General features: G+C 33.0%; 2 protein-coding genes across 2 annotated transcripts; both read right to left on the bottom strand.

Annotated features, from left to right (window-relative positions):
- Window positions 1-1,893: 1,893 nt before the first annotated feature.
- Window positions 1,894-15,997, bottom strand: LOC133691650 (probable acyl-activating enzyme 16, chloroplastic). Its single transcript, XM_062112249.1, has 18 exons — window positions 15,632-15,997; window positions 14,256-14,447; window positions 13,623-13,737; window positions 12,692-12,779; window positions 11,758-11,969; window positions 10,671-10,789; window positions 9,451-9,600; window positions 9,241-9,308; window positions 8,022-8,127; window positions 7,066-7,224; window positions 6,647-6,700; window positions 6,492-6,572; window positions 5,947-6,084; window positions 3,837-3,996; window positions 3,229-3,308; window positions 2,979-3,124; window positions 2,295-2,352; window positions 1,894-2,212 (listed from the first exon to the last, which is right to left on the bottom strand). The coding sequence occupies exons 1-18, from the start codon at window positions 15,869-15,871 to the stop codon at window positions 2,120-2,122; spliced, it is 2,259 nt and encodes a 752-aa protein (XP_061968233.1). The 5' UTR covers window positions 15,872-15,997; the 3' UTR covers window positions 1,894-2,119.
- A 7,508-nt stretch (window positions 15,998-23,505) lies between these two features.
- Window positions 23,506-25,264, bottom strand: LOC133692127 (probable glucan endo-1,3-beta-glucosidase A6). The gene is made up of 2 exons (XM_062112839.1): window positions 24,037-25,264; window positions 23,506-23,543 (listed from the first exon to the last, which is right to left on the bottom strand). The coding sequence occupies exons 1-2, from the start codon at window positions 25,247-25,249 to the stop codon at window positions 23,506-23,508; spliced, it is 1,251 nt and encodes a 416-aa protein (XP_061968823.1). The 5' UTR covers window positions 25,250-25,264.
- Between the last annotated feature and the right edge of the window lie 1,138 nt (window positions 25,265-26,402).

Raw genomic sequence — 26,402 nt, 5'->3', positions numbered from 1 at the left:
CATTACGAGATTACAATCCCCTAATACATATATGCATTAATTAGGGTACTCTTTCCCTCTTTAAGGATTTATCCAGTCAATTTCCTAAGTTTAATACGAATTCTTGAGGGCAAGAATCTCCAAGGGGGAGTATTGTTACAGCTCAGCCAACTCAGCAAGTACGTTAACAAAAACAAATACAGTTGGCCTTAGCATGGAAGTTTGAAGAAGAGGTTCAATAATCAACACAATGATCACGTGTAAATATAGAATAAAACATGTGATAAATGAGTAGTTAGTTGGAAGTTGGAATTAGTTAGTTTGTTTGTTAGTGACAAATAATTGATTTTCTTATATATAGTATAGGACGGAGTTGGAGAACGTGAGAAGCAAGTAATGAATGAAAGTTTTCCTTCTTCTCAATCCCTGTTAGTTTTTTACTTGTTAAGACTAAGACCATAACAAGTTATTGTCTAGCCCACCTCAAAGAAAGCCTGCCAGCTAGCCCTGATGAGAACCAACTCGAAGATTCCTTGTCTTTTTTTTGGTTACATCTAGTGAGAACAAGACTCCTGAATTTGATACAGATTTTTTGTTGAAAACAATTATTAACAGAGATTTTATCAAAATTTCTACGCATTGCTTAATTTTGTTAAAAAAAATTATTAACAAAGATTTTTCTATGCATTGCATTAAAAAAGTAAACCTTGAGGTAAGGGGTGTTTTTAGCTTTTCACAATGGTTTTTTTTTGTAATTACAAAGTCAACTTACAAGAAGTTCTGTATTTGGCTAAATAAAAAAAAAAGTGCACGTATGGCACACCCAGAGGCACGTGCGATGCCTTATAATGTCCAAAAATATCTTTAATCATGTCGTTAGAAGTGTCACCTTATTCTTTTTCTATTGTTGTCATATATATCACCGGTGGTGGTCTACTTTGGCATCAATAGACCTTTCTTCTTCTACTACTTTTTCTTATTCTCTCTTTCCTCCCTCAAAAATTACAGCTTGACCCTTTTGGTTGATGGTATTTTAATTTCAATCTTTATTTTTTTCTATTTCTAATTTTTGGTCTTGATCCTTTTATATAAATTTTATTTGTTTTCAATTCTAATTTATCAATATTATATTCTCTAATGAGTCCTTATTTTTTGGATTTCTATTTTTTTTCTTGGTTTTTTTTTTGTAAAAGTTTTAGTGGTTTTAAATTTCATCATTCAATTCAAATTGATAGTATTATGTTTTTCAATTTGATCCTCATTGTTTTGATTTTTATTTTATTTTATTTTATTTTTTGTACAAATTATTATTTTCAATTTCACCCTTTAATTACAACATTGTTTTTATTTTTCATATTAATTTTGATCCTTTTTTTTTCTTTTACTAAATTGATTTTTTTTTCATTTTTACCCTTCAATTAAATAAAAAATTATTTTGTATTTTAATTTTGATCCTCATTCTTTCAATTTTTAAAATCTTTTTGTATAATTGAATATATTTTTTCAAATTCATCATTCAATACTTAATTGATTGAGAATTGAACTTCATGATTTTTTCATATTAGGTGTTTCAGGTCTAATAACTCAGATCATGGGTTTAAAAAGTTAACACGGATTATTATTTTAAAAAAAAAAACTTTATGATTTTTTTTATTTTTTTTATCGGGTTATTTCAATCACATGATCTGGATCACATGTTTAATAGGATATCCTAACTTAACACAACCTTAATTAGCATGGTTACAGGTTTGTCATGATTAATTTTTTATGTTTTTTTTTTTATCTCATTTCAACACCATTTTTGACCGGATATGAAACATAGACAAGTAGATGTAGAAAGTTGATGTAAATTACTGGTAAATGTTTCATTCCAATTGATCTTAGTGACAATCATCACTGAAGTGGACAGTATACTGATCATAAATTAAACTTTTATTGCTCCATTTAACATAAATTATTGCAAGACATGTACAGATACAAATTGTGTGGACTTAATTGGGGCCTTGCCTTTTAACTCTATGCTCACTATCTGGGCTGTAATAATTTTCTGTATTTTATCATCTTCGTATATGCATTTGGTCATATCAACTGCTTGTACAGATTGCTATCTGTCCTTCGTATATGCATTTGATCACATCAACTACTTGTAGAGATTGGCTATCTGTTCTTCGTATAGCGCTACAACTTTGTCTCTTCGGATTTTCATTGTTGGGGTCATCAAGCCACTGTCGATCTGCAATACAAAGAATGTAACTGAGCCACATGGCAGGTGTTGCCTGAATGGAGTGCCAAGAGACTGCTTGTGTGAAACTTACTGTAAAAGACTCATCGATAACAAGGACTGGTCCAATTTGAAAAGAAGCCTCTGATGTCCTGCATTTAAGAGCATTGGATCGAACAATGATTAGTACAAGATGGAAAGAAATTCAATTTTTTTCCAAATACGCCACCACAATTGCAGCAAATGAAAATGAACAGAGAACTGCCTGTTAATAAGCACAAATGCATAGCTATGCACAAACAAAGAAGCAAAAAAATAAAAGAAAAACGAAAGGGTAATCCAAAAATTGCAGCAATGTTTGAGGAGACTAGTTTGATTGTAGACTACATTTCTTCGACTTGTTAGTTAAGTTGTTAATTGTTGTGAAGAAGGGCAGGAGAATGATAAAAGAATAATATGAAGGAAAGCGAAGTCTTTAAAAAGCTCTAGCTGTGACGTCGATTTCTGTAAGTTTTCTTTTGCCACTCCCTGTACTTTGGAGATCCCACTCTAGCTTCAAGATCACCCAACACAGATTGGCAAGTGCAGAAAAATATTCAACATGTAAATATTTCATCTACCAACACTTTGCACCACCACCTCCCTGAGAACAAAACTCCCACGGCTTTCCATTGCATCCACTGTATCCTTTTAATTTGTTCTAAACTACCGTAAAAGCTATACAACATGTCTTTATAATTCACATTCTTCAGATTAATTCAAGTTAAAAGAGTTTTACCATTTCCTCAATTCTTTGTCTAGCAGGCTGGCGATCTGTTTCTTACTCAGCTCAGTGGCATCTGCATCTACAATGGACAACTTTTTTGCAACCTCTAGAACCTCCTCTTTGTTTGGAACAACTATAGCTCCAAGACGACGTTGGTCCTACACATGATTTATGATAGTAAATATATAAAGTACCAACTTACAAATGGAAAACCATAGATGAAGGTGCTCAAGACTTGAGGAAAATGATCATTGAAACAAACCTGGCCAATAACAACAATCTGTTGAATAAGACTACTCTTCATTGCAGCTTCCTCAAGCTCCAAGGGCTCAACATTTTCACCTATTTGCTCCAAACAATTTCAAAAGTAGAATATATGATACTCTTGATAGGCAGAATGATGCACTGGAAAAGAAAACTTACACTTGATGAAGATAGAGCATTTTTGTTCTTGGGAAAAGGCAAATTGTCCATGCAATAATATACTTCTATTCAGAAGAAAATGCAACTCAGTACCACAGACATGAGCATAATAATTATTATGCAATAATGATTGGGAAAAGATACACCACAAAAAAAAAAAAAAAAACAAAACAAACAAAGCATTTAAATAGAAGATTGAAATAAGCAATGCTAGTGAAAAATTGAAACTTTTTGATGCTGCTAACGCTACTTACATCTGTAGACACATTTATAGAAGATAAACTGAGAAAGGTAGACAACAGGGTCAGATCTCGTGCAATTATCAAGGCATCATAAATTATTTTCATATGTTTTTTTTGTGCGTCTAACTTATTACTTCAGAGAGAGCAAGGGAGTGGTAGTAACTGCAGTGGTATAGAAGGAAAACCACATGCTTTCCAATAATACCTGTCGTAAGAACTATAGTATCCTTAGCACGACCTTCAAGAACAATAACCCCTCCACAGCGACGGCTTTTCCCTCTTGAATGGTAAGGAGCTATCCAACCTAAATCACCAGTGTTTAGCCAACCATCCTCATCTACAGCTTGCTTTGTGGCCAATGGATTCTAGTCAAAGATTATTACAAATGTGTCACTTGCAATAATTAACATTGTGATAAAGAAATAGTATCTTGATGCAATAATTTAAATGCAAACTACACGTAGAAAGAATAAGAAACAAAATTTTATGACTTAAATAAAAGTGCTTTTTGGTGTTCTGTAATGGCATTGTTAGTTTCACAATCCTAAATTATACTATTTATCTTCAGACCATGATGATGATCGCCACTGCATTTCAGATGTATACTGTGCAGTTTCTTCACTGTGAAGTAAACTAAACTCGCAGAAAATTTTGGATCCATCATAATAGGCTACTGAAACATTTTTAATGATTGCAACTACATGAAAACATCCAATATATTTTTACTGAAGAACAGAAAGAACTATTACTACCCTGGAAGAAAAGAGTAACAGATTCTTTATTACCAAAACTAGGTAAAGGACTCAAGTAGGATGGATAGCATGTCAAGTTGTAAACGGATTAATTATCAAATCTAAGGCCTTTGACAGCAGAATAGTTGGTCTCTGCCCTTGAACACCCACAAGACTCATTTTTATTCATGAGTGATTGTGAATGGTAGAAAAATGACTTTGGAAACAATAAAAGGAAACGGTAGGCGCAGGTTCTAGAAAAAGCCTTCTAATGCCTTACAGGCAATAACAATGCCATACAGGGAAGGTGTGGTGGAAGAATTATTAGATGAAAAACAAAACATGCAGGAAGAGTATCAGAAACATAAGTACTCCCAAACCCCAAGGGTCCTTTTTCTTTTAGGATTTTTAGCTGCTCCTGGTAAAATGCAAAGCATATACATGTGTTTGAAGTTCCCTTTTAATTCATCAACATGGTGCACGACCACTTCTTCCTTCTCTTTGCACACTGACACTGTTCTAAGGCAAGCGATTCCAGCCCCACCCACTTTCAAGGAAGATACATTTACAAGCTGAGTGTACTAGGAAATACACTGTGTTTTCATGGACTAACCATGCCTATTCTTTAAGCCAGCCAAAAAAGACAGGACGCAAAGGCAGCTCTTAGCCTCTTACTAATGGTGAAACAAAAACGATCATGGTCAGCCAGTCAGGTCACTTCAAAGGTTCTATATGCCAAAAGAGTACTTTTATAGTATTCGGCTAATTATTTATGTTTTAGTGCAATGTTTCAAAAAAAAAAAAAGGACAGTCAGTGTCTAGGAACAATTTTGCAATTTTTCAGAGATGGATGGAGCTTTGTCTAACTTTAGTTGAACCAAGTACAGTCTTGTTTACAAGAATCTAGCAACACTTTTCTTGCTTAATATCAAAATCCCTTATCTCTTATTAGGTTAGGTTAGGATATAGTTTACTACAAATCTTGCACATGTATAAAGAGATAAGAGTCTAGAATATCCGCACAAAAAAATGAGCTTTAATATTTAAAAGACAATGTTAGATAATGTTTCCTAACAAGTTTGCAATATTTTGTGTTAATACTCCATTGGAAACCCTCATGCACAAGAATCATAAAAGGCCTTAAGAGACTTAAGAATTGAAATTAAAGAAGCATCAAATCAGCCAGCTTAATAGTGTTGATGGAAAAGTTGGAATTGTGGATATGGATCAGACAGCTTTGAAAAATCCTAATTCAGTCCCAAATGAACCCCTTATTACTCTACTGGTATCCAAAATCAAAACACCAACCAAAATTTCTGAGTAAAAGGCAACCGAATTGATCAATAACCCTAAAATTTCAATGTCAAGGCTGTCGTATATCAAGCAGAATAGATTCTATAAACTCAGAGAACATTCTGCGAGCAATATGCTATCATGAGTCAGCTTTATATTTTATGTCTCACAGATAGAAAGAAAAAAAAAACACACACACACACTCTATTACTGAACTATTTCAATGAACATCAAAGTGTTCCTTCCAACAGCTCAAGAAAAAAAAATTCATTCTCTTGAAGAAACTATTACCTTGTAGTAACCTTTCATCACTTGGGGCCCCCTGACTCTTACAATCCCTTTTGAACCATGTGGAAGAGATTTTCCAGTTTCAGCATCTACAATTTTAAATTCTGTATGCCGAATTGGATGCCCAACTGAACCAAGAACCTTCAAAAGTCAAATTTGCTACAGCATTACAGCCATGCAAGCTAAAGGTAGATTAAATTTATATGATACAAAACTAAGGAAATTGACAGAAAGTAGCCTTTCAGGAAACTGCAAAAGAAGATACATGCAAATGCATTTGAGAGTTTGAAATTTAAGGTCAGAGAGACTGGCGGCGATACAAGAGAAAAAAAGAAAGAAAGAAATCCTTCTCTAACCATCAGTACCATGTTCAAGGAGTTAGAAAACAAATTAACACGAGTGAACAGCTAGGAGTACATAACCACTCCAAACTGATGTGACAAGGAAGAAAAAGATGTCCTTTCTAGGACAGTGTATAGGGTAAGTTCTGGGATTGTTGAAAACATGCAAGATTTTCAACAATCTAAACTTATCGATGTATATCTTACATTATTGCTAAGTCGTCGAGCAGCTAGAACTGGAGATGACTCCGTCATACCGTATCCATTCAGCAACACAACACCAATTGCCTGTTCACATATAGCAGTTCTATAAGAGACACTATCAGAAATATCTTGTTTAGCCAGCCAAGAGAGCATCGAACCTCAAAAAACTTGTCAACATGTGCAGGTAAACTACCACCTCCACTAACACCAGCCTGCAAGGTAGCAGATATTTCAGAGTAAAAGATGTATGTATGTAGTTAATCAAAAAGAAGGTTCAACGAGATAATGGATATTTCTTGTTGAACAGTGACAGAAAAAATACATTATCACAACCTCAAAAGAAATATCAATTGTCTAGCTGGCATCATTTATTATTGGGAGCAGGGAAATCAGTTTAAAGCCGTTGAATGAATCTTCAACTATCGAATAAATTGTTTCAGAATTGGCATCAAGGATTCAAAACCACTTTTTCAAGTACCAAGCTGAGATGTCTCAGAAAAATTGATCTATCAGATAAGGGAGAGCTAATGATGAAGCATTAAGTCAAACGGTAACTTATGGAGAGAAAAAAATACACCTTTCTTATTCCAATTGCTGACTGAATTTTACTGTATACAAGCTTCTCAGCCAACATATGTACTGGCAACAAGATTGCAGCAAAGATTCTTGCCCGTAACCAGCCCAGTATTGAAACAAAATATGACTGTTCATTCTGAGACCTTGTAAGATAAGTTCCCTGTCAATGAAAATAAACCTAAATTAATCAGCAAATTGACAGGGAAGGAAGGTTTCAATATCAAGCTTGATTGAAATTGAAGCGAAGTATATATTGAGCATGAAACTAGGTGTTAATCAATTTGAAGCAGGGGAAAAAGAAATGTTATTAAGAAGAGCCAAAAGAACTTCCAACATGCAATATGTATACAGCATGGATCCATGAACGGTTGGTGGCCAACCTCTTTCATCACAAGGTCCGGAAATTGACATCTAGATTAGTTTTTGTACCGAAAACAAAGCATGTTTTAAGATCACATCCTAGGAAGCATATAGGTGTAGAGCAGGTTCAAAAATAAATGGCAGGCTCCTACTGAGTTTCATGAAATTCACTGATGCTCACTGTACGAAGCATTGCATGCCAAAGTACTTGAGCAGTTCTAAGGTAACAAGAGGAGCAGTTTTGTGATCTAAGAGTCACAGGAGCGGTACTAACTTGGAAGCAGGTAGCAGCAATGAAATATCTGAATATGTTCCACTGGCGCGAGTGTACAACAAATTAAGATAAGTGAACAGATTAAACAGTGAGTGTTGGTGACTAAACATATATTTTTTTTATCAAAAAATAAATCTACTTATAATAAGATTAAAAAAAATGTTCAAAAAGCATATAACAAAATCAAAAGGTGACATAATCATCCTTCAAAAACACATGGAAACATAATAAATTCGAGCCCAGCAAATTTTTATTTACATGATAAGAAAATTAGCAAAATAAAGTGAAGAATAAATGCTGCATACAATTTCAAACCATCAAACCTCATAAATTTTCTTCATCTCCATGTATGCCAAGCTGATCTTTATGAAGGTAAATGCAAGAAGTTTACGAAGAGTTGAGCTTGTAGAAATCTGTTTTTGTATCCCACTGTACATAAAAACAGTCTTGAGGAATGCATGGATAACAAATAATCAACTGACCAAAGTGGAGCACATAGTAGAACAAAATTAAACAGACAATTCATGATTCATTAACTGTTATATTAAATTATAATCTGCTAACTGCAAATCTATTGGTAAAACAGAAGAAACATGAGGGTGAAAATTTATTAGAAGGATTGCCCTTTAGTACAACCCATCCTCGGTCGTTAAATAAGAATTTGGGTTTCTTGCTGAGACATGAACACTTACTGAAAAGGCTACTTGGGACTAGGCAGGAAAACTTCCAAATAAATAGTTTTTGTATATTAGCCTCCCCCACACCCACCTAACCTTGCCTTTCAAAGTACAAGAATGGCTTAGGACTTATCATCAATTAAACCCATGGCTAATTAAAGGAGATGGTGAGTCATATTTCAGTTTTATCCCTAGTCAGCAATTATTTCAACATTTAAAAGCAAATCTGCTTAGATATTGCAAAGTAACCATTCAATGATAATAGCTCCAGTGAAAAATTAAAATGACAAACCAAACGAAAACAAGATCCTAAAGAAAGACCAGGTGTTGCTGCATTATTCAAAGGCCCTAATAACACGGAGTCTCTTTTAAAATGCTCAAGAATTCTTCATGTAGAGAGTTTAATATGCAGATACTTTAATACATGTACAAACACAAGCAAATCAATATGCTTGTAGTACATATATATAAACACAAGTTTTTTGAGTTCATAGAAATATGATGCTTTGCAATGCATCGTATTGTATCAAGTTCAAATGAATACTCGACTCAAATTAAGTGTTAATCCCAAACTAATTTGGATGGATCTGCCTTCTCCCTTCTGATTATTGTATAAGATTGGAAGTTAGATCCACAAAATATATTGAATAGTCGCTGAAATCCATTTTCTTACTTGGACCAATCTTTTAATACTTTTCAAACCAGTGGATTAGATGATATTTTTACAGTCACTGGATTAGTTTTTTTTTTTGTTTTTTTGCAAGCTCCTTAATATGAATAAGATAATTTCCATGTGAAGTATCAAGCCAAAAAAATAAAAATAAAAAATAACCACAAACTTCCAAGTAGCAATACACTGGACCACCTGTAAAGTGTCTCAAATACTAAAGGAACGGAGATCACGTAATGCGGCTGATATTGCTGCAGATCAACCTATGAATGAAAGTAATTGCAGTTAAACCATATAAACAGTGCCAGGTGAACAGACTATACAGTGGGTGATGGAAACTGATAAAATGATTCATCATTAAAATTATAAAGGATCATTTCAAAAGCCACAATAAAAAACCAATACCTTAAAATTTCTGACAGTTGTGTATACTTGCTCAGCTCCATTTGCAAATATGAAATACTCACAAGCTCGCTCATATGCATGCCAAGGTGGAAGCATACTCAGAAATCTGTCTGCAGGTTGGGCAGGCACAATTTCCCAAAAATTATTTATCTGGAAAACAATTGACACTGTAAATGGCCTCCTCATTAAGTTAACCAAGTTTTGCTTTCAACTGTAACCAAAGAGTCAGTTCAATTAGTAGGCCTGAGGACCCCTATAAATTCATAATCTGAAGAGCATGCCACAACAAAAGGATGGTCTCCTCACTGCTTTATTTTTTTTATATAAAGGGTTCCACTTTAGCTGTGCAGATTCTTCCATGCTTGATCATCAACATTATGGTTGTTGCCTCATTCTTCTTTTATATGTTGATACAACATTCTCACCCGGAATGATTTTTCTCCTCAGATGAGAATCTCAAAGCTTTTTTTTTCTGCCTCATTCTTCCAAATTCAACGGAGGAGGAGTACATGTTCCAAGTAAAAGAGAGGGCGGACAATAAAGGAAAATTGTGTGCATTTGTTTTAACTGAAATTGAGAGAGCTTTGCTCATTGGATACCATGAAAGATTTATACAGAAAGGACAGGACAGCTCATACAGAGCTTGTACAACTTCAAAACTAAATAGCAACATATGCACAATGATAGTATTGTAACAGTGTAATGGTTCAACTGGATTTAGATCCGGATTGAATATCTAACCATTGATTTCCTTCAAGTGGTTTGGTGAAGAAGGTGGACTTTTAAAGAAATGATTTTGATTTTGAATTATGAGAAATGAGTAAGCATTGAAGATTAACAAGGATTTCTCTTGAAGACAAGCAAAATAAGATTAAAATAGGGAACTCCTTTTGGGTTCCTAGATTAATTTGCCTTCAAACAATTGAGTGTCAGCAAATATGGTAATGTGCTTGATGAGGCTAGTTATACAGTGTAAGGTTATTACAAATGGCAAGCTGAGCAGGTCATGATCCAAGAAAAAGAATAGCTCTATTTTCTGATTGATCACAGATATTTAGTGCACACACAAGATTAGACACTTGAGAATTTTGTTTTTCGTCAGATTAAAAGATATTTTTATTATTAGGAAGAGATATGCAAGAAAAAAGATTGGAGCAGGGAACATCAACAAAAAGTTAAATGAAAGGAAATAGGCAAAAAGATAGGGAATAACTACAAACCTGGTGCAGCAGATTCTTATGTGTAAGCATCACACCCTTTGGATTTCCAGTGGTTCCACTAGTATAAACAAGTGTAGCAATATCATCAGAGCTTATTGTTTCATATTTGTAGTGCTGCCCTGCAATCATTATCAATAGAAAATTCTTAAGATAATCCGGAAAAGGAAAGCGAGGTGCTGTTCTTTTTTTTTCTTCTTTTCTTTCAACTAGCATAGAAATATTTTATTTCACAGAAGAATTAATATAACCATAGAGCATTATTGATGGAACATATTCTGATACTTTCAGTTTGTATTTTGTATACATTTGATGGTAACATGCACTGACTGGAAATCCTGTTACATATATATAAATTGAACACAGCACCTTCCACTAAAAGCAGCACATCTGTACAATCACACTGCTTGACAAGTGATATAAAAGTTTATCTCTTCCTTGTAACTAAGTAATATGATGAACAATAATGACTGCGATAATTGTCTTAGCCTAGTTGATCCACAGACAAGCGTGCGCAAGCACACACACAAAAGCTGCAGATGTATTGCACACGCATGATTGGCTGAATAGCAATTAAAGCCACTTTGAGCATAAAAATCATCACTAATGTTTCAAATATGACCATGCTACACTAAGCAGCCAATTTAAGTAACAACAATTGAAATTAATTATTAGATTTCTGTTCCATCCTAACAAATACATCAACTGCACCAAACTTGGATCCATGGAAAATATATGAAGATTTAACTAATACCAGTGGTGTACCTAACTCCTAAGGGTTGCATCCTGATCCAGGCATAAAGAGGAAACTGTTTCAGAAGAGTTTCTCAAATACTCTGGCATTCTCCCTAGAGCATATAATCCACAACATGGTTACAAAAATTTTAATACCGAGCTTCAAGTTAGCCTCTTAAAGGCTGCTTTATGTATTCAAGCTTTAAAAGCAGCCAACAAGACAAACTCTTCGTGTAATATGAAACAGGGATTTAAAATATAAACCCAAAGATCTCATAGAAAGAAGCGTGCTGGTAATTCATGACATAATACATACATAAACTTCCTATATTAATTTGCAAACTGATCAACTTACTAGCATCACCAGAATCAAAGAAAGCCTTACGGCTCTCTCGCCCCAAATCTACTATCTCCTTGTAATTAAAAATAGGTTTCCCCTCCATTACGTTGATAGTAAGGCTTGACTTCTCTCCCCAGAGTAGAATGACAAATCTGGGAGCTGCCTTGGAAGAAAATGTTTCTGCAATTCGATTGAACAGTTCAGGATTGTCCACTGCAATTGCAACACTGTAGTAATAATAAAAAAAATCAGCAATAACACTAGTGCCATTACAGATTGAAAACAAAAGGAATCCACTTCCTGAAACTCTTCAAAAACAATTGTAATACCATTATCACAGCAATCCAAATATCATTGATTCAAACACTTTCAACACATATTAGACAAGTGTGTCTGTTGGGGTATTTAGAACTGCCAGGCAAAGTCAATCTTATCTGACCAAACCCAAATCATCAATTTTTTTTCAGGGTGTGACGAGTCTGGCTAGTTGTAGAAAAGCACAAACTGAGTAGCTTGGTGGGGACTAACAAAATAATGCTATGACGACACTATTTTATTCTCAGCTTAGTACTTAACAGTTGTACCATAAGCCAAGTACTCACCAAAATACAAAATTATTCTTTTCTTTATTCTCTGCACTATTTCTAGCACCGCTTTCTCTATTTTTCCTATCAATGTGTCACTTGTTTCTTTATCTTCTACATCCTTCATTCCCATTCCCATAAGCCCGAGTCTTCCCCCATAATTGTCAATCCTAAAGTCCCTAACTTACATGCTTTATCCCAGAATTAAGGAAATGTCAGGAAGAGTATTAAAATCCTGCATACATATTTGCTTATCATCTAATTAAAAATAAACTGGGTTACAATTAACCATCCTCTATTATTATCCATATGTAAAGATAAAATATAGAAATAATATACATTTAAAGGAAAGTTCTTTTGCAAACCTTTCAGAGTGATTGTATATTTGTAATAGCTCTTCAACAGATGATCTTGATCCCCTCACCACATCAACTGCTCCCATGGCCATCATACCTAGGAAAAATATCAATAAGATATATTGCAAAAGAAAGGTACAGTTACCATGCATCAAATGAAATAAAAAGTCAACAATGATTCTTCCAAGAGGAGCACATGGACACTGCAAAACGGAACACCTTCTTCCTTTCCATGATTAAACACCCTAAACATCCTTTTTTCTTCTAGCATCTGAAACCTTTTGAGTCTTTGACAACCATGTGGACAGGGGAATGATAGTCAATATGTAATTGAAGGCAAGGAGCATTTAAAATAAAATTTCCCAGTTTCTCTAGGCCCTAAAACATCAGTGATTCCAGGGTTTGTTCAAGGCAAAAAGAAATCTGGAATAGACAGGTTAACAAGCTCGATAAAAAAAAATGTTAAAAAAGTTTTAAATCTGTCACATTACCGTTTAGGAGCACTATGGCATTCTAAGAGTTTAAATCAAGAATGGTTAAGCCTTTCGGCAAGGCTCAAAGTGGCTATTGAGATATTATATAACAAAAGGAGGATATCCAAAAGTTTTAGGTATTCAATAATTGCAAATTACAATCATCCATTCCCTTGCCAAAGATTTGTAGTGGTAATAAAGAAAAGGGTCAAATTATTTCATTTTGAGTTCTTCACTCCAGCATTATGAACAAGGACAAACACCAGCCAAAAACATCCTGCTAGAGGCAATAACCCTCTATGGCTAAACTGAAAGGCTTGCACATTGTGAAGATGCTAACGCAGAAACGCGTGTATGCTAGATAACATAGATACACACACATAAACCACAAGGGAGAGAACTATAAGATAAAGAAAAAATATATAGAAATTAGCAAGTAGGTAAACATAAATGAAATTGCCAGGCACCTTGATCTGCAACAAGCCACCGGTATGAATTATCAGCAAAAAGTGCAAGTTTCTCATCTGGCTTAACTCCAATAACCCTCAGGCCTTCAGAAAAATCTAAAATTTCCTGCTCCAGCTGCAATTTTGAAGAGAAAAGGTAATATTTGATGTGAAAGCAGCTAATTAGAACAAATTAACTTATTTACCAAGAACTTGAAAGAACTTGCATTCCATGTCTATGGATAGAAAAAAGATCCTATAATATGGTAAAGACCAATCAGCTTCAATGGGAAGAAACATTCACAATTTATTACAACAAATGGAATCAACAGTTACTCTTTTTTTCAGATAACATTGATATTGAGCACATAGATCAAGCAGCATACAGAGAAGCATATAAATGCAGTCAAAGAACTAATAATATGGATCATATAGCTAACATGACAACTATTGCCACCAATTCAATTAAGTTAATAATCTTATAGCTGCAAGCACTATGATGAAAATTTATCATTGGCTACATTTAATCACCTGAGCTCTGTGTGTGGACAGAACCTAAGTTAAACTCAGGGCACAAATCGTCTCTTCACATGCTTCTCGAGGAGATACATAATAATAAATAAATAAATAACTAAATTTGTGTTGGAAGGTTACCTGTTTATAAGTCATACTTGTAGGTGGATCATGATGCGGATCCACCACTGCAACCTGATCGCCATATTTCTCTGCTGAAGACCTCCAAATGTCAGGAACTGCTCTCCAGTCATCAGAGGTCAAGGCACCATTTCTGGAAACTAGTGCACTTTCTAGGTTAGGTGAACACCTTCTTATCTTAATCTCCTCTGTCTAAAGAAGAAATAATAAAAAATAAACCTTAGAGATCCTAGTCGTATTTCCTGTATGTATTCATCAAATTTTAAACTTGAAAAATCTACGAGAGCAAACTTTTAATGCTTTTTCATTCAGTCAATAAACCAGCATGTTCATGTCTTGATATTAAGGGAGAGCATTAACGAAGCATGTTTCTCTTTGTTTAATTTCACAACTCACAGGCCCACTTTTCCATTACAGAACTTGCATTGTCCAGCCAAGAGATAATGCTGCCATGCCCACATGAACAAAAAGGTGTAAACCCATGGAAAACATGCTATGTTGTTGTCACAGTAACTAGAAGAAGTGGAAATTCATTCACAAGTAGAAGTTTGTCAACAACAAAGTAGGTGTCTAATCATTTGAAAAATAAATATCCAAATACTATTCTGCAAACGTTTAGAGATTAAAGAAATGATCCAACAACGAAGCCACCAGACTTGAACTTCCGCCAGGTAACCGCAGAAATCAAAATGATATTAATGAGAAGGTGGTGCTTGTTACACAGTTATGTAATAACATACATTTAATCATGGAATGGCATATGAACACTGAAGCCTCCCAATTCAAGAAAACAGCCAAGAGCCTGGACCACAAAAGTTAATCCACAACTTCAACAAATCCCAACTGTCCTAAAGTCTCAATTACTTTGAATTTCTTGCCAGAACAGTTATTACCATGCTAAATTAGTCTTCAAAATAAAATCATTGTACGGAAAAGGCATTCAGTGACCTCTTTTTTTCATAATTTCTAACCGGCTTGACAGCTTATCCAGTCAGAGAGAGAACATTTACTCAATTTGGTATCAAAAACTTGTCCAAATCAAAATTTGACAAATTGTAAACGTCGAAAGACAAATTCAATACCATAATCAAAGATATAAAAGAAAAGTTATTTCCAAACACTCAATCATACCAAAAACACAAAGAACATAACTGATAAAAGATATAAAATTATCAGCTGTTATAACAGCTAAAAACAAAAGCTAAAGAAGGAACAGGCATGATGACTACAACTAATAATAGCAGAATTTTTAAGCAAAAGAAAAGAGTTTGCATATATCAAACAGTACGTAAAGAACCCAAAAAACATATAAAAATCGCAAGATATGCTTGCATCTCTATCCACACAAGCTAAATTCAAAAGGGTACATATATTACCTTGGTTTCGCAAGAAACTCGAAATCCTCGACGTGCAGAGAACCCATAATTTCGTTGTTTCTGAAGGAACATTTTAGAGTTGTTGAAATGATAGCGAGAGACCAAGAACTGAAAAGCAGCATGCCTTTTAGTAATATCAGCGGCGCCAGTACCATAATAATCAGAGCTAAAAGTTGAAGAAACCATTGCCATTCGATTTGATGAAAAAGAAGAAGCAGAAAGTGGTGTAGCAGTAGTCATCGGAATCAATGAAGCAAAAACCGTCACTGGACTGACACAGACAAATGTTGGTCTGGTCAGCGTTTTATATCACTGTAAGAACTACAAATACACGAGGAAAGATAGGGAGATAGCTTCTTCTTTTTATATTCAAGCAAGGTGGGATATTTCTACGCCACCAAGGGAAAATATACGGGTAGAGTATACAAGATTTGTGGTCCCTATATATTTATCGACATTTAACTTAGGCCCCTTATTGAATTTTTCGATTTTAATTCCAAAAAGTCTTTCTATCATAATTGTCTACCCACTCATATACATATAAATGATAACTTTATAAAAACTACTTTTTAATTAATTTAATATTAAAAACAAAATTAAAAGAAAAAAAGTAATTGAATTTTTTAAAAAAAGTACTAAAATCAACTGATTTGGTATAGAAAGCAAATGTCTTTCCAGGACAGAAATCTTACCCCGTTGGCTTAGGATTTGCGTAGATATGTTGTGGTATGCTCAAGCGTAACTCGAATCCAACACAATACAGGAAGATATGTTGCAGTTCAACTGTTCAAGGATCATGCATTTCATATGTATCTGAGTAGTTAAAACTCGTTTGCTTCTTTTTTCCGTTTCCTACTTTTATTGTCATAAATGGAGACTCAACTGGATACTTGATGCCACGGCACATTATGCTATACATGTAGAAAACAATTATTGCTTATTTATTATGTAAGGAGATTTATTGTATTATAGATCATACCCTAGGTATAGAGTGTTTGTACTTGTAGACGTAACTGTAGCGTTATGGGAGCATTATCTTTTCTATTTTTAGTCAAAAATTACTGCTGAGTCTAGCTATCAACCAAACCCAAGAAGATTAGGTTAATAAAAAAACAAAAAAAAAACAATAAACACTATGTATTTACTGTAAACATAAACCCATTGCATTGTGGACCACATTATAGATATAGAGTATTTACAATATGGGCGACATTGTAGTACCATAGAAGCGTTGTCTTTTCTATGTTTAATTAAAAATTATTGTTGGGTCTAGCTGGGCAGCCAGACCCAAGAAAATTAGGTCAATAAAAAAATTCAATTAATATTTTTTCTTTAATTTAAATTAATATTTTTTTTATGTTTTTGTATTTTTTTTGTTGTGATGATATAAAAAAATCAATTTTAAAAAATAAAAAATGTTATCTAAATATTTTTTAAAAAAAATATTTTAAAAAATAAACATTATGTAATAATATAACAGCTAGCATATTGGCCTGCACTTCGCAGCGGATCAATAACAATTTTTTTCACATGTAAAAATGTTTGAGTTAGGTTAAAAGCACGGAATGTATTTGCATCATCACCAACTTCAAATAAAAATATTTTCTACAGTAGCACCAAGAATAGCGCATAGCAGAGCAGCGCTCAATACACCGGCAACTAATTTTTTTTCCTTTTAAGATATTTCTAATTTTATTTTTTTTCCTCTTTAAATTCTTTTTTTTTCTTTTATTGAAAGTTTTTTTCATACTGTAAAGAAGAAATAAATTGATGTAACTTTTTTATATTGTACAAAAGTTGGGTGATGATATTTTTTTCATTTGAGGTTGAGTTGAATTTTCTTATTAAAACATGTTTGTTTTTGCGTTTCAAAAATGATTTTAAAAAAATTTAATTTTTTTTTACTTCACTGTGTGTATAGACTCATTGCACTGTGAACCAAACTGTAGACATAGAGTGATTACACTGTGAATAACACTATAGCGTCATGAGAGGCATTGTCTTTTTTCTGTGTTTAGTCAAAAATTACTGTTGAGTCTGGCTCCAAGACATTTAAAATATTCTCTACACTCTTTATATTTGTTTACATTTGAAATAAAAATTGTTATTATACCACTGCGAAGCGCGGACCAATATACCAATTTAATTAATCTCGTATTAAAAACAATTTTTAAATTAAAAAAAATCAAGATAACTAGTTTAATTTATTTTAACATGTATTCTGAAAAATATAATTCAAATTCATGTGATTGGTTTCAAATAAAATAAACAGGTGTCCAACAACTATAATTTAACATAAGTATTAGAGAGAACATTAAACAAAAAGGATCGAAGTGGAAGGCTGATAAATGGATGACAACTAAAATATAGTTTAGCCAAGAAGAGACAAGAAATCGAAATCAAAATCAAAATCAAAATGTGTGAATCTATTATCTTATAGTATAATGTAAGCCATAAACAAATTAGCGTTACATGCTGTGTCTTTAGTAGCCTGATGACGTGGACGTGGAAAGGTCAGGGTCAGATTTCTAGAAATGAGTAAAATAATCAGTTGCTTTACTTGGTGGCACTGCCCCATGCCCGATGATGGAGAGCCCCTCACGGTCTTCTACTAGATAAACACGAGATATGATTAGAAGATTCGTCACGGTCCGGTCTTTGTAATAAAAAAACAAATAACTAATAACTTAGATTTGTGGCTCACGATACCTGCGTGGTGGAGAAATACTATAAAAAAATATATGAGTTATTCCTTTTATTGGTAATTTAAATAGTATAATTAAAAATATATAATAACAATAAAATAGATAAGAAAAACATTACTTGACTCTACTCAGATTATCAAATAATTTAATATTAAAAGGCAAACTGAAAAAAAAAATATCAGTTAAACTATGTCAACTCGTAAACTTTACGATCATTGACAAAAGACTGAAATAATCTCATATAAAAAAATATAAAAAAATAAGTTTGAAGAACAATTCTTAATAAATTAAATGAGAATATGATAGCTTCATATTAAAAAAAAAATAAAGCTCGATTTCTAGTAAATAAAATATTCAAGGATATTTTAAAAATATATAATTAAAAAAAATAAAAAAAGACTCGATATGAGCCCTTCCATATCAAAATGCAAAATCTCTACCCCATCAAGATATAAGGGTACCTGCATTAGAAAGCAAATTGAATAAAATCATAAAACTCAATTATCGAACAAGTCAATATTAAAGGACAAAAAAAAAATTAATTTAAAAAAACAACGGAAAAAAACATGGGTTAACCCGAGTTAACTCACAAACCCAGTGACCATGGTCACATCATCGGGATAACCCAATATAAAGAAAAAAAATTACAAAAACTAATTTTCAATAAATCAAATCTTGAAGGATTAAATTGAAATAAATAAATATTTTTTTTAAAAAGACCCAAAAAAATCAATTCGCATTAACCTTTGAAACCGATGACTTAGGTCACGAACCCAAGATTAACCCCATACCATGAAATCTTTTTAAGTCAACTCCGGTTAATATGCAAACCCTGCGACCATGAACATATGATCGAGATAACCCTGTAAAAAAACAAGAGTAGAAAGACCAATTTAGATAAATCAATTTAAAAAAAGGACCTAAAAAAGTCAACTCACGTTAACATTTGAAAGTGATAATTTTGGTCATAAACCTGAGATTAATCACATAGAAGGCGAATCATGAAAAATAGTAAAGAAAAACTCTAAAAAAAAGAAGGAAGAAGCTTAATTTCTAACCGATTTATTTTTAAAGGATGAAATCCTAAAAAAAATACAAAAAAAAACTTGTTAAGGGAAAAAAAGATAGCAATAAAAAAAATTGAGATCAAATTTGATAGAAAAAAAACTCATGGAGGATGAAATTGTAAAAAAAATATAAAAAATTATCTCAAACAAAACATATAGCAATCAAAAGAATATGAACCAAATTTAAAACATTAAAAAAATGAAAGGAGGTGAAATTAAAAAACAATTGTAATTTTATATCTTATTAAAAATTAAGAAAATTTATAATCAAAAGAATAAAGATTAAATTTGAGAGGTTAAAAAATTCAAAGGGGTGAAATTAAAAAATATTTGTAATTTTATAGCTTATTAAAAAAAATTATAATCAAAAGGAAATGGACCAAATGTGAATAAAAAAGAAATTGATGGCGCTAGTCTGGAATTTTAAAGGGGCTGACACTGAATTAGAAGAGAAGAGAAAGAATAAGAAAGGAAAAAAAATTAGAAGAGGAGACAAAGAAGGAAAAGGAAAAAAGAAATGGTCGCCAACGCCAAACCAAAGACGTGTCTGGTACACACATTGTCTCATCCCATAGGCGACATTAAAACCTTCAAACACCGCCCTGACAACATTTGGTGGTCAAATAACCCTGCATAAACGTCGAGGAGGTTGTCCACACACACTAAAAGGTTATTTTTTAAATAATATTTAATATATGTTAATAAATAAAACCCGCAAGTAACCTTCAAATCCAAACCAATGTAAAATAACAAAGAAAACTCTTATGAGAGAGCTATGTTGATTTTGTCTTTAAGGATATCAAAGTAATGATATAATTTTGAAAAATTAAAAAGATCAAAACACCCCTGGGTAACATGCATTAAATTTTTTTTATTACAGGATTAAATTAGTATTTTTACTATATAAAAAAAATCAATCTAACCTCATATAATTTGTAAAGGACAATTATATCATAATAAAAAGATGACCTTGCCTGTAATTTCCGGTTCAAAATTTTTTCATATCAATAACAATAATATCATTTTAGTATTCTAATTAATAGTGACATATCTAGTAGATTACAATATATTTTTCTTCACCTTTAGTTTTTTTTTTAATTTAATTTATGAATAGTGAAATGACGTTTTTTTTATCCTATAATAACCTTGTCTTTTCCGTAAAATTGAAGATAACATTAAGAGGAGTTTTTTTTTAAATTAAGATTAGGTTTCTATCCAATTTGGGTAAAACAAAATCGAATGCTTGGCAAGCGACACCCTGGATCACTTAATAAAAAGATTCAATTTATGTTGAATATTACATTATTACCTGTGCTCCACTAGGTCAGATGCTACTTTTTTTTATAGTAAAAAAAAATTAAATTATCGTAATTAATCTATTATGATTATTTTAACAGGTTCAAAGACAAATAGAATGACCAGTAAAAATAAAGTTTTGCTTTAATTAAGTATTTAAAATGAGATGTTTTTTAATAAATATTAAGACAATAATATATTGGATTAATTTAACCCCAAAAGCAAATCAAAATAAATTATAAAACTTAATTTCTAAAAAAACAAAAACAATTAGGAAATGACCTAAAAAATAATCCAATTTAACCCAAGTTAACTTTTTAAACTCGCGATCCAAATCATGAAACCGGGATAACCCAATAGAAAGCAAATTGAAAAACAATTATGAAGCTCAATTATTAATCAAACCAGTATGGAAAAATAAAAATAAAAAAATCAATTAAAAAGGACACAAATAAACTACTCGAATGAACCAGGGTTAATTAGTTAAACCCGTGACCCGAGTTATAAGATGAGGATAAGCTCATAAAAAGTAAACTGAAACAAATGACGAAGCTCAATTCTCGATTAATCTAATGTTGAAGGATAAAGTTGAAAACAAAATCAATAGAAAAAACGGAAAAAAAACTCGAGTCAACCAGTCAAACTTGCAGTCCGGGTCATGAATTTGAGATAATCTTATAAAAAGTTAATTGAAAAAAATTATGAAATTCAATCTCCAATAAACTTAACATTAAATTATTTAATTTAAATTGAAAAAAAAAACAAATGAGAAAAAAAAAGAATGAGAAAAACAATATTACAATGAATAATAGTGTTATGGAAGAAGTAATACAGTAAAACCCCCTTCTCATTTAGTTTATACAAGGCATAGGCCCACGCTACGCCGTGGGTTTGCATTTTTCCCTGTAAAAAATAATGTTCATGGAGGCAATAATAGCAAACAAATAATTATTTTTTATAAAAAAACAATACGATAGGAAAAATTCATAGAGGCACATAATTAGATAAAAAAGGAAATGATAAAACAGGTCTGAGTTAACCTGAAGTAGTGTGATAGACATATAATATAGGTAATAAAAAGCGAGTTAACTTGTGATAACCTGCAAAACTCATGGTCTAGATCATGAGATCAGGATAACCCGATAAAAAAAATCAAAGAAAACTATAGAGTCAATTTTTTTTAATAAAAAACAATATTGAACGATGAAATGAAGAAAGAAAGAAAAGTAAGAAAGAGAGGAAATAGACCCGTGCCAACTTTTCAAACTCGTGACCCGGGTTATTAAACTAGAAGCATTGTACATGGAAAAATGGTAAAGCACAATCCCTAGCAAATTAAACGCTGAAGAATGAAACGATATTAAAAAAATTAACAACACAGAAGGATCAAAGATTAAAAAAATGGTAATTAAAAAAATAAGGGTGAAATTCAAAATAAAAAAATAAATTAGAGGGCAATTTAAAAGAAAAATAAATCCATCAAAAAAAGAATAAAAGAATGAGGATCAAATTAAAATAAAAATAACACACCATAAACTTGGATTGAAGGATGATATTTGAAACTAATAAAACTTTTATAAAAGGTCCAAGAAAAAGAAAATAGAAATTAAAAAAATAAGGATTAAATTAAAAAAAAAAGAATACATGATAAATTATAATTGAAGAACTAAATCAAAAAGAAATAAAACTTTTATAAAAGAATTAAGAAAAAGACAAAGAAATTAAAAGGAAAAGGATATATTTTTTTTATTGAAAGATGAAATTCAAAAGAAAAATAACTCTCAAAAAATAAAATGAAGAAGATACTATTTTTCATTACACTTCTCTGCTAGTAGGGTCAGTGCTTGTTGGTGGTTGTCTTTACATATAATTTCGCTGCTGCTAGAGTGGAGATTTTGTTGAGTTTATGTTTCTTTTTCTTTTTTCTTTTCAGGAGCTTTTATCCACCATTAGTTTGGTTTCGTGGTTCTAAAGCTGGTGGAGGGAGTAGCTGCTTTTTGGCAAAGCTACTGTCTCTGTGTCTGTGTTAGACGAGGATTTTTCTTATCTGGAATGCAATCCAGAAGTATATCTTGTTTAGTGCTCTAGAAAGTTGTTCAGAATGTTATTTTGCTGCTGCCCACCCAATCCCCAGTGCTAGGCTGGCGGCTTTGGTTTCTTAGTTTTGCAGGGAGGTTTATTTCTTCCGGTTTGGCTCCATGCCCTCTCTCAGTTCTGCTATTGCCGCTGCTAACCCATGATTTTTTTTTTCTTTATAAGACGTTGCCTAACTTTGTAATTGAGGTTATATGGATGAATAGTTATGATGCAGGGCCGGCTACTAGTTTTTGAGTTTTGTGCTTTAGATGAATCGAAATTTTGTTTTGAAATTAACATATAGTTACCTGCATTATTTCATTCTTGAATTTTTTTTGTTTTTTTTTTTTTCTAGTTCTCATCAAATGGACAGGATGAATTCATAGGGTCCCAATATATTCTCCAATCATGCAGTTTAGTACCTTGAGAAAATTGTGATGTAATGCACTGGAAGTAATCATTTTAAAGCTGATGTCCAAAAGTCACCCACTTTGTAGATGACTAATCATCCCTCCCATGATAAAGTAGATAGAGACGAGAAAACATGCTGTAAACCATTCCTTAAATGATGTTATAGAGCTCACTGTTTTCTTTTGAGGTCAGAAACATGTTCTTCTGCGTTACTTGCTTTTTTTTGTCATAAATATCAGCTAAAACTGAGAGTTCTGAAATAAAACTTGATTAAATCAGCTTCATGTTCTTATACTGCTTACAGAAGCTTAAATTGTCTTCAAATAGTCACACTGGGGAACTGGCACGATCCTCGACCTGCTCAAAAAATCATCAGAAAGAAAAGAAGAAATTAACAAGGTGGACCTTTCATATCGCAAATTTGCATCGTGCTTTTGCAAATAAGAAATGTAGAACAGATATCAAGTTCATCCGAATCATGATTTTGCAATTGATATTGTTTTAAATTTGTGGTATTGATTGTTTTTTTAAATATTTTTTATTTAGAAATATATCAAAATAATATATTTTTGATTTACTTTTTAAAATTTATTTTTAACATAGCACTGATATATATGAAAATAAAAAAAAATGAAGCATAGAAAATAATAAAATAAAATTTAATTTTTGTCACGAAAAAATAAACAAATTTTCTTTAGTTTTCTCTGGTTTAAATAACTAAATTACTTTGTAAATAAATCAATAGCACATGAAAACAAAATCACAGGACAGTTAATATTTATGTTGGTATTAATGTGTTTGAGAATTGTTCGTGGTCCTCAAACCCATCACTTAAAATCATGCAACTCACTTGGATTGCTGGTGGTCTGCTGAGCAAGTCCGTTGAAGTAGCAATTGGCACCCTGGCTCCTGAACTTAGCCCAGTACGAGCTAAATGCGTAACTGGCATGCCAAGTTACAGACAGTGGCTCATAACATTCCTTCCCTGGGGTCAAGGAGTCACAGGTCCCATTTCCTTGATTGCATGCAAAAGTTAATGCGCTTTCCAACTCTGTCAGATTGACCTCTGGTGCTGCTATGCACCATAGTCTGCCTTTATAAGGCACGTTATTTTGTGCTGGAGGTAGGGTTTCATAGTCTGATGATGCTCTCTTCCCTGTCAAATCAATTTGATATATTGATGTCCCATTCGGATGCAACAAGCCCCAGTGCCGCTCTGTCCCAGGGCCGGTCTTTCGGTTCTCATCGTACAATGCAAAGATAAATGTTGGTATGAGTGCACCTGGTCTAGCTGGGGTGCCGGTTGGGTTACTAGCAGTCATCTTTCTAACAAGTTTCCGATTGTAAGTAGCTGCATTTTTAATGTTAGCTCCAGCTTCATCAATATCGCCTGCATTGGGCCAGCCGGTTTCAGCTATTGAGAGCCGGACATCGGGATATCCAAGTTTGGTCATGGCAAAAACAAGTGAGTCAAGCATTTGGTCTAGGAGGTTGGTGTATACTAAGCCGGTACCAGGGTCTGTGTATTTGATATTTGATTGAAACAGTGCAAAATTGAGGCTTATGTTGATGGGATTTGCAGACCACGGGAAATAAGGGTAGGCATCAATGAAGAAAAATGACTTGGTACTATTTAAGAAGTTTAGCAGTGGCACCATCACTGACGTTGAGATATCAGACCGGAAAGTCCCATTTGATGGCGGAAATGATGTTTGCAGAACGTCCATGGCCAGTGGAGTACCTACTTTGATGTTACGAATATCCTGAGCTCTGAGAGAGATCTTAATTCTGCGCATTGCAGGCACAAGATGATTCCAAATCTGTTTTCCTGCATCTGAAGAATAGCTGAGAACTTCATTGCCAACGAGAATGGTTCGGATTATGGTGTCAGGGTAGTAGCGGAGGACATTGTCTTCAACCCATTTGTTTGCTGTGGTCTGATTGGCAGCAATGTTGATGATCTCATCATTTCTAACCATAATGGAGACATGGATATTGGTTCTTGCCAAGAGTCTCAGGATTTCAGGGTTGGCATCATAGAGCTTTACGCTGCCAGCTTTCATGGATCTAAGAATTTCTATGGATTCATATGCAGATGGCAAGTTGTTCCCAAAGCGGCCGTAGTTCACCCCAATCTTCCTTAAAGTAATCGCATCTGTCAAAGTGAAAGATTGTGAAATTAGTCGGAAAAAAAAAAAACTACAAAACTGATAGTAACATATTGGTGGTAGAAAACTTACCTGAGAGAACAAGAAGAGAGAAGAAAAGGAGAGAAACACCACACATTTTTGTTGTCATTTTGTTTCCTGAAGTGTGCTTTCCCATTACAGAGCTCCTTTTGGAACTTCTATAAGAACTCTTGAAGTTCGAACTGAATGGATTGTGCTAGTGCTGGCTATGATTTTAAAGGTTCTGAAGAAGTGTGTAGGTAGATGTTAGTTCAATCCCCATTACAAGAAGTTTTCTTTTCCTCACCAGCAATCTTTGTATGGAAAACTTCAAGATTCTAGTGTCTTCAGAAAGCCAAATAAACAAGGAACAAAAACAGACATGACTGTTGAAGATAGTATCTTTTAATGTAGTGAAAGCAAGTAGGTGCAGGACCTGTTAGATTCTGTATGTTTTCTCTTGTTTTTGTGCCAATTCAAAGGTGCAAAGGTGAGGGAATTTCCTATTGAGTGAGATGATTTATAAAACTCATAGCCCTTGTGTGGGCATGGAGAGGATTTCTTTGAAACAACATGCCTTTCGCACGTCTGCTTAAATTATAAGAATTAGACACACAATGGGTGCTTGTGGTGCAAACATGAGCGCGTAGAAATGAAATCTTCCTGGAAATTCTTGCTTATATTATACCATCTGTATTTACATGAATTAAAATCCCAGTTCATAAATCTCTCTATTCAAAAAAGAAAAATAGGAGGATGGAACCATCTCTTTTATTCCGTTTCAAGTTCAATAAACGTGTTAATCATATATTTTATTATAGTTGTATGATAATTGAGGAAGTTTCATGAAAATCTCTTCCATTTGAATTCTATATTTGTAACCTAATGATAGAAGAAAAGAATATATGATTCATATGATTTTTTTTTTATGATGATAGAAAGATGGATACTTCAATCTTAAAAACAGGCTACCACCTCCCACATTTTTTTTTAATGGGGAGACAAAACCAAGGCCCAGGAAATATAGGTTTTTTTTTTTTTTTTTGTG

Source organism: Populus nigra, chromosome 1, assembly GCF_951802175.1.
Source record: "Populus nigra chromosome 1, ddPopNigr1.1, whole genome shotgun sequence".
NCBI lineage: Eukaryota > Viridiplantae > Streptophyta > Magnoliopsida > Malpighiales > Salicaceae > Populus > Populus nigra.
The sequence above is the reverse complement of the archived record's forward strand: the minus strand, read 5'-3'. Positions and strand labels throughout refer to the sequence as shown.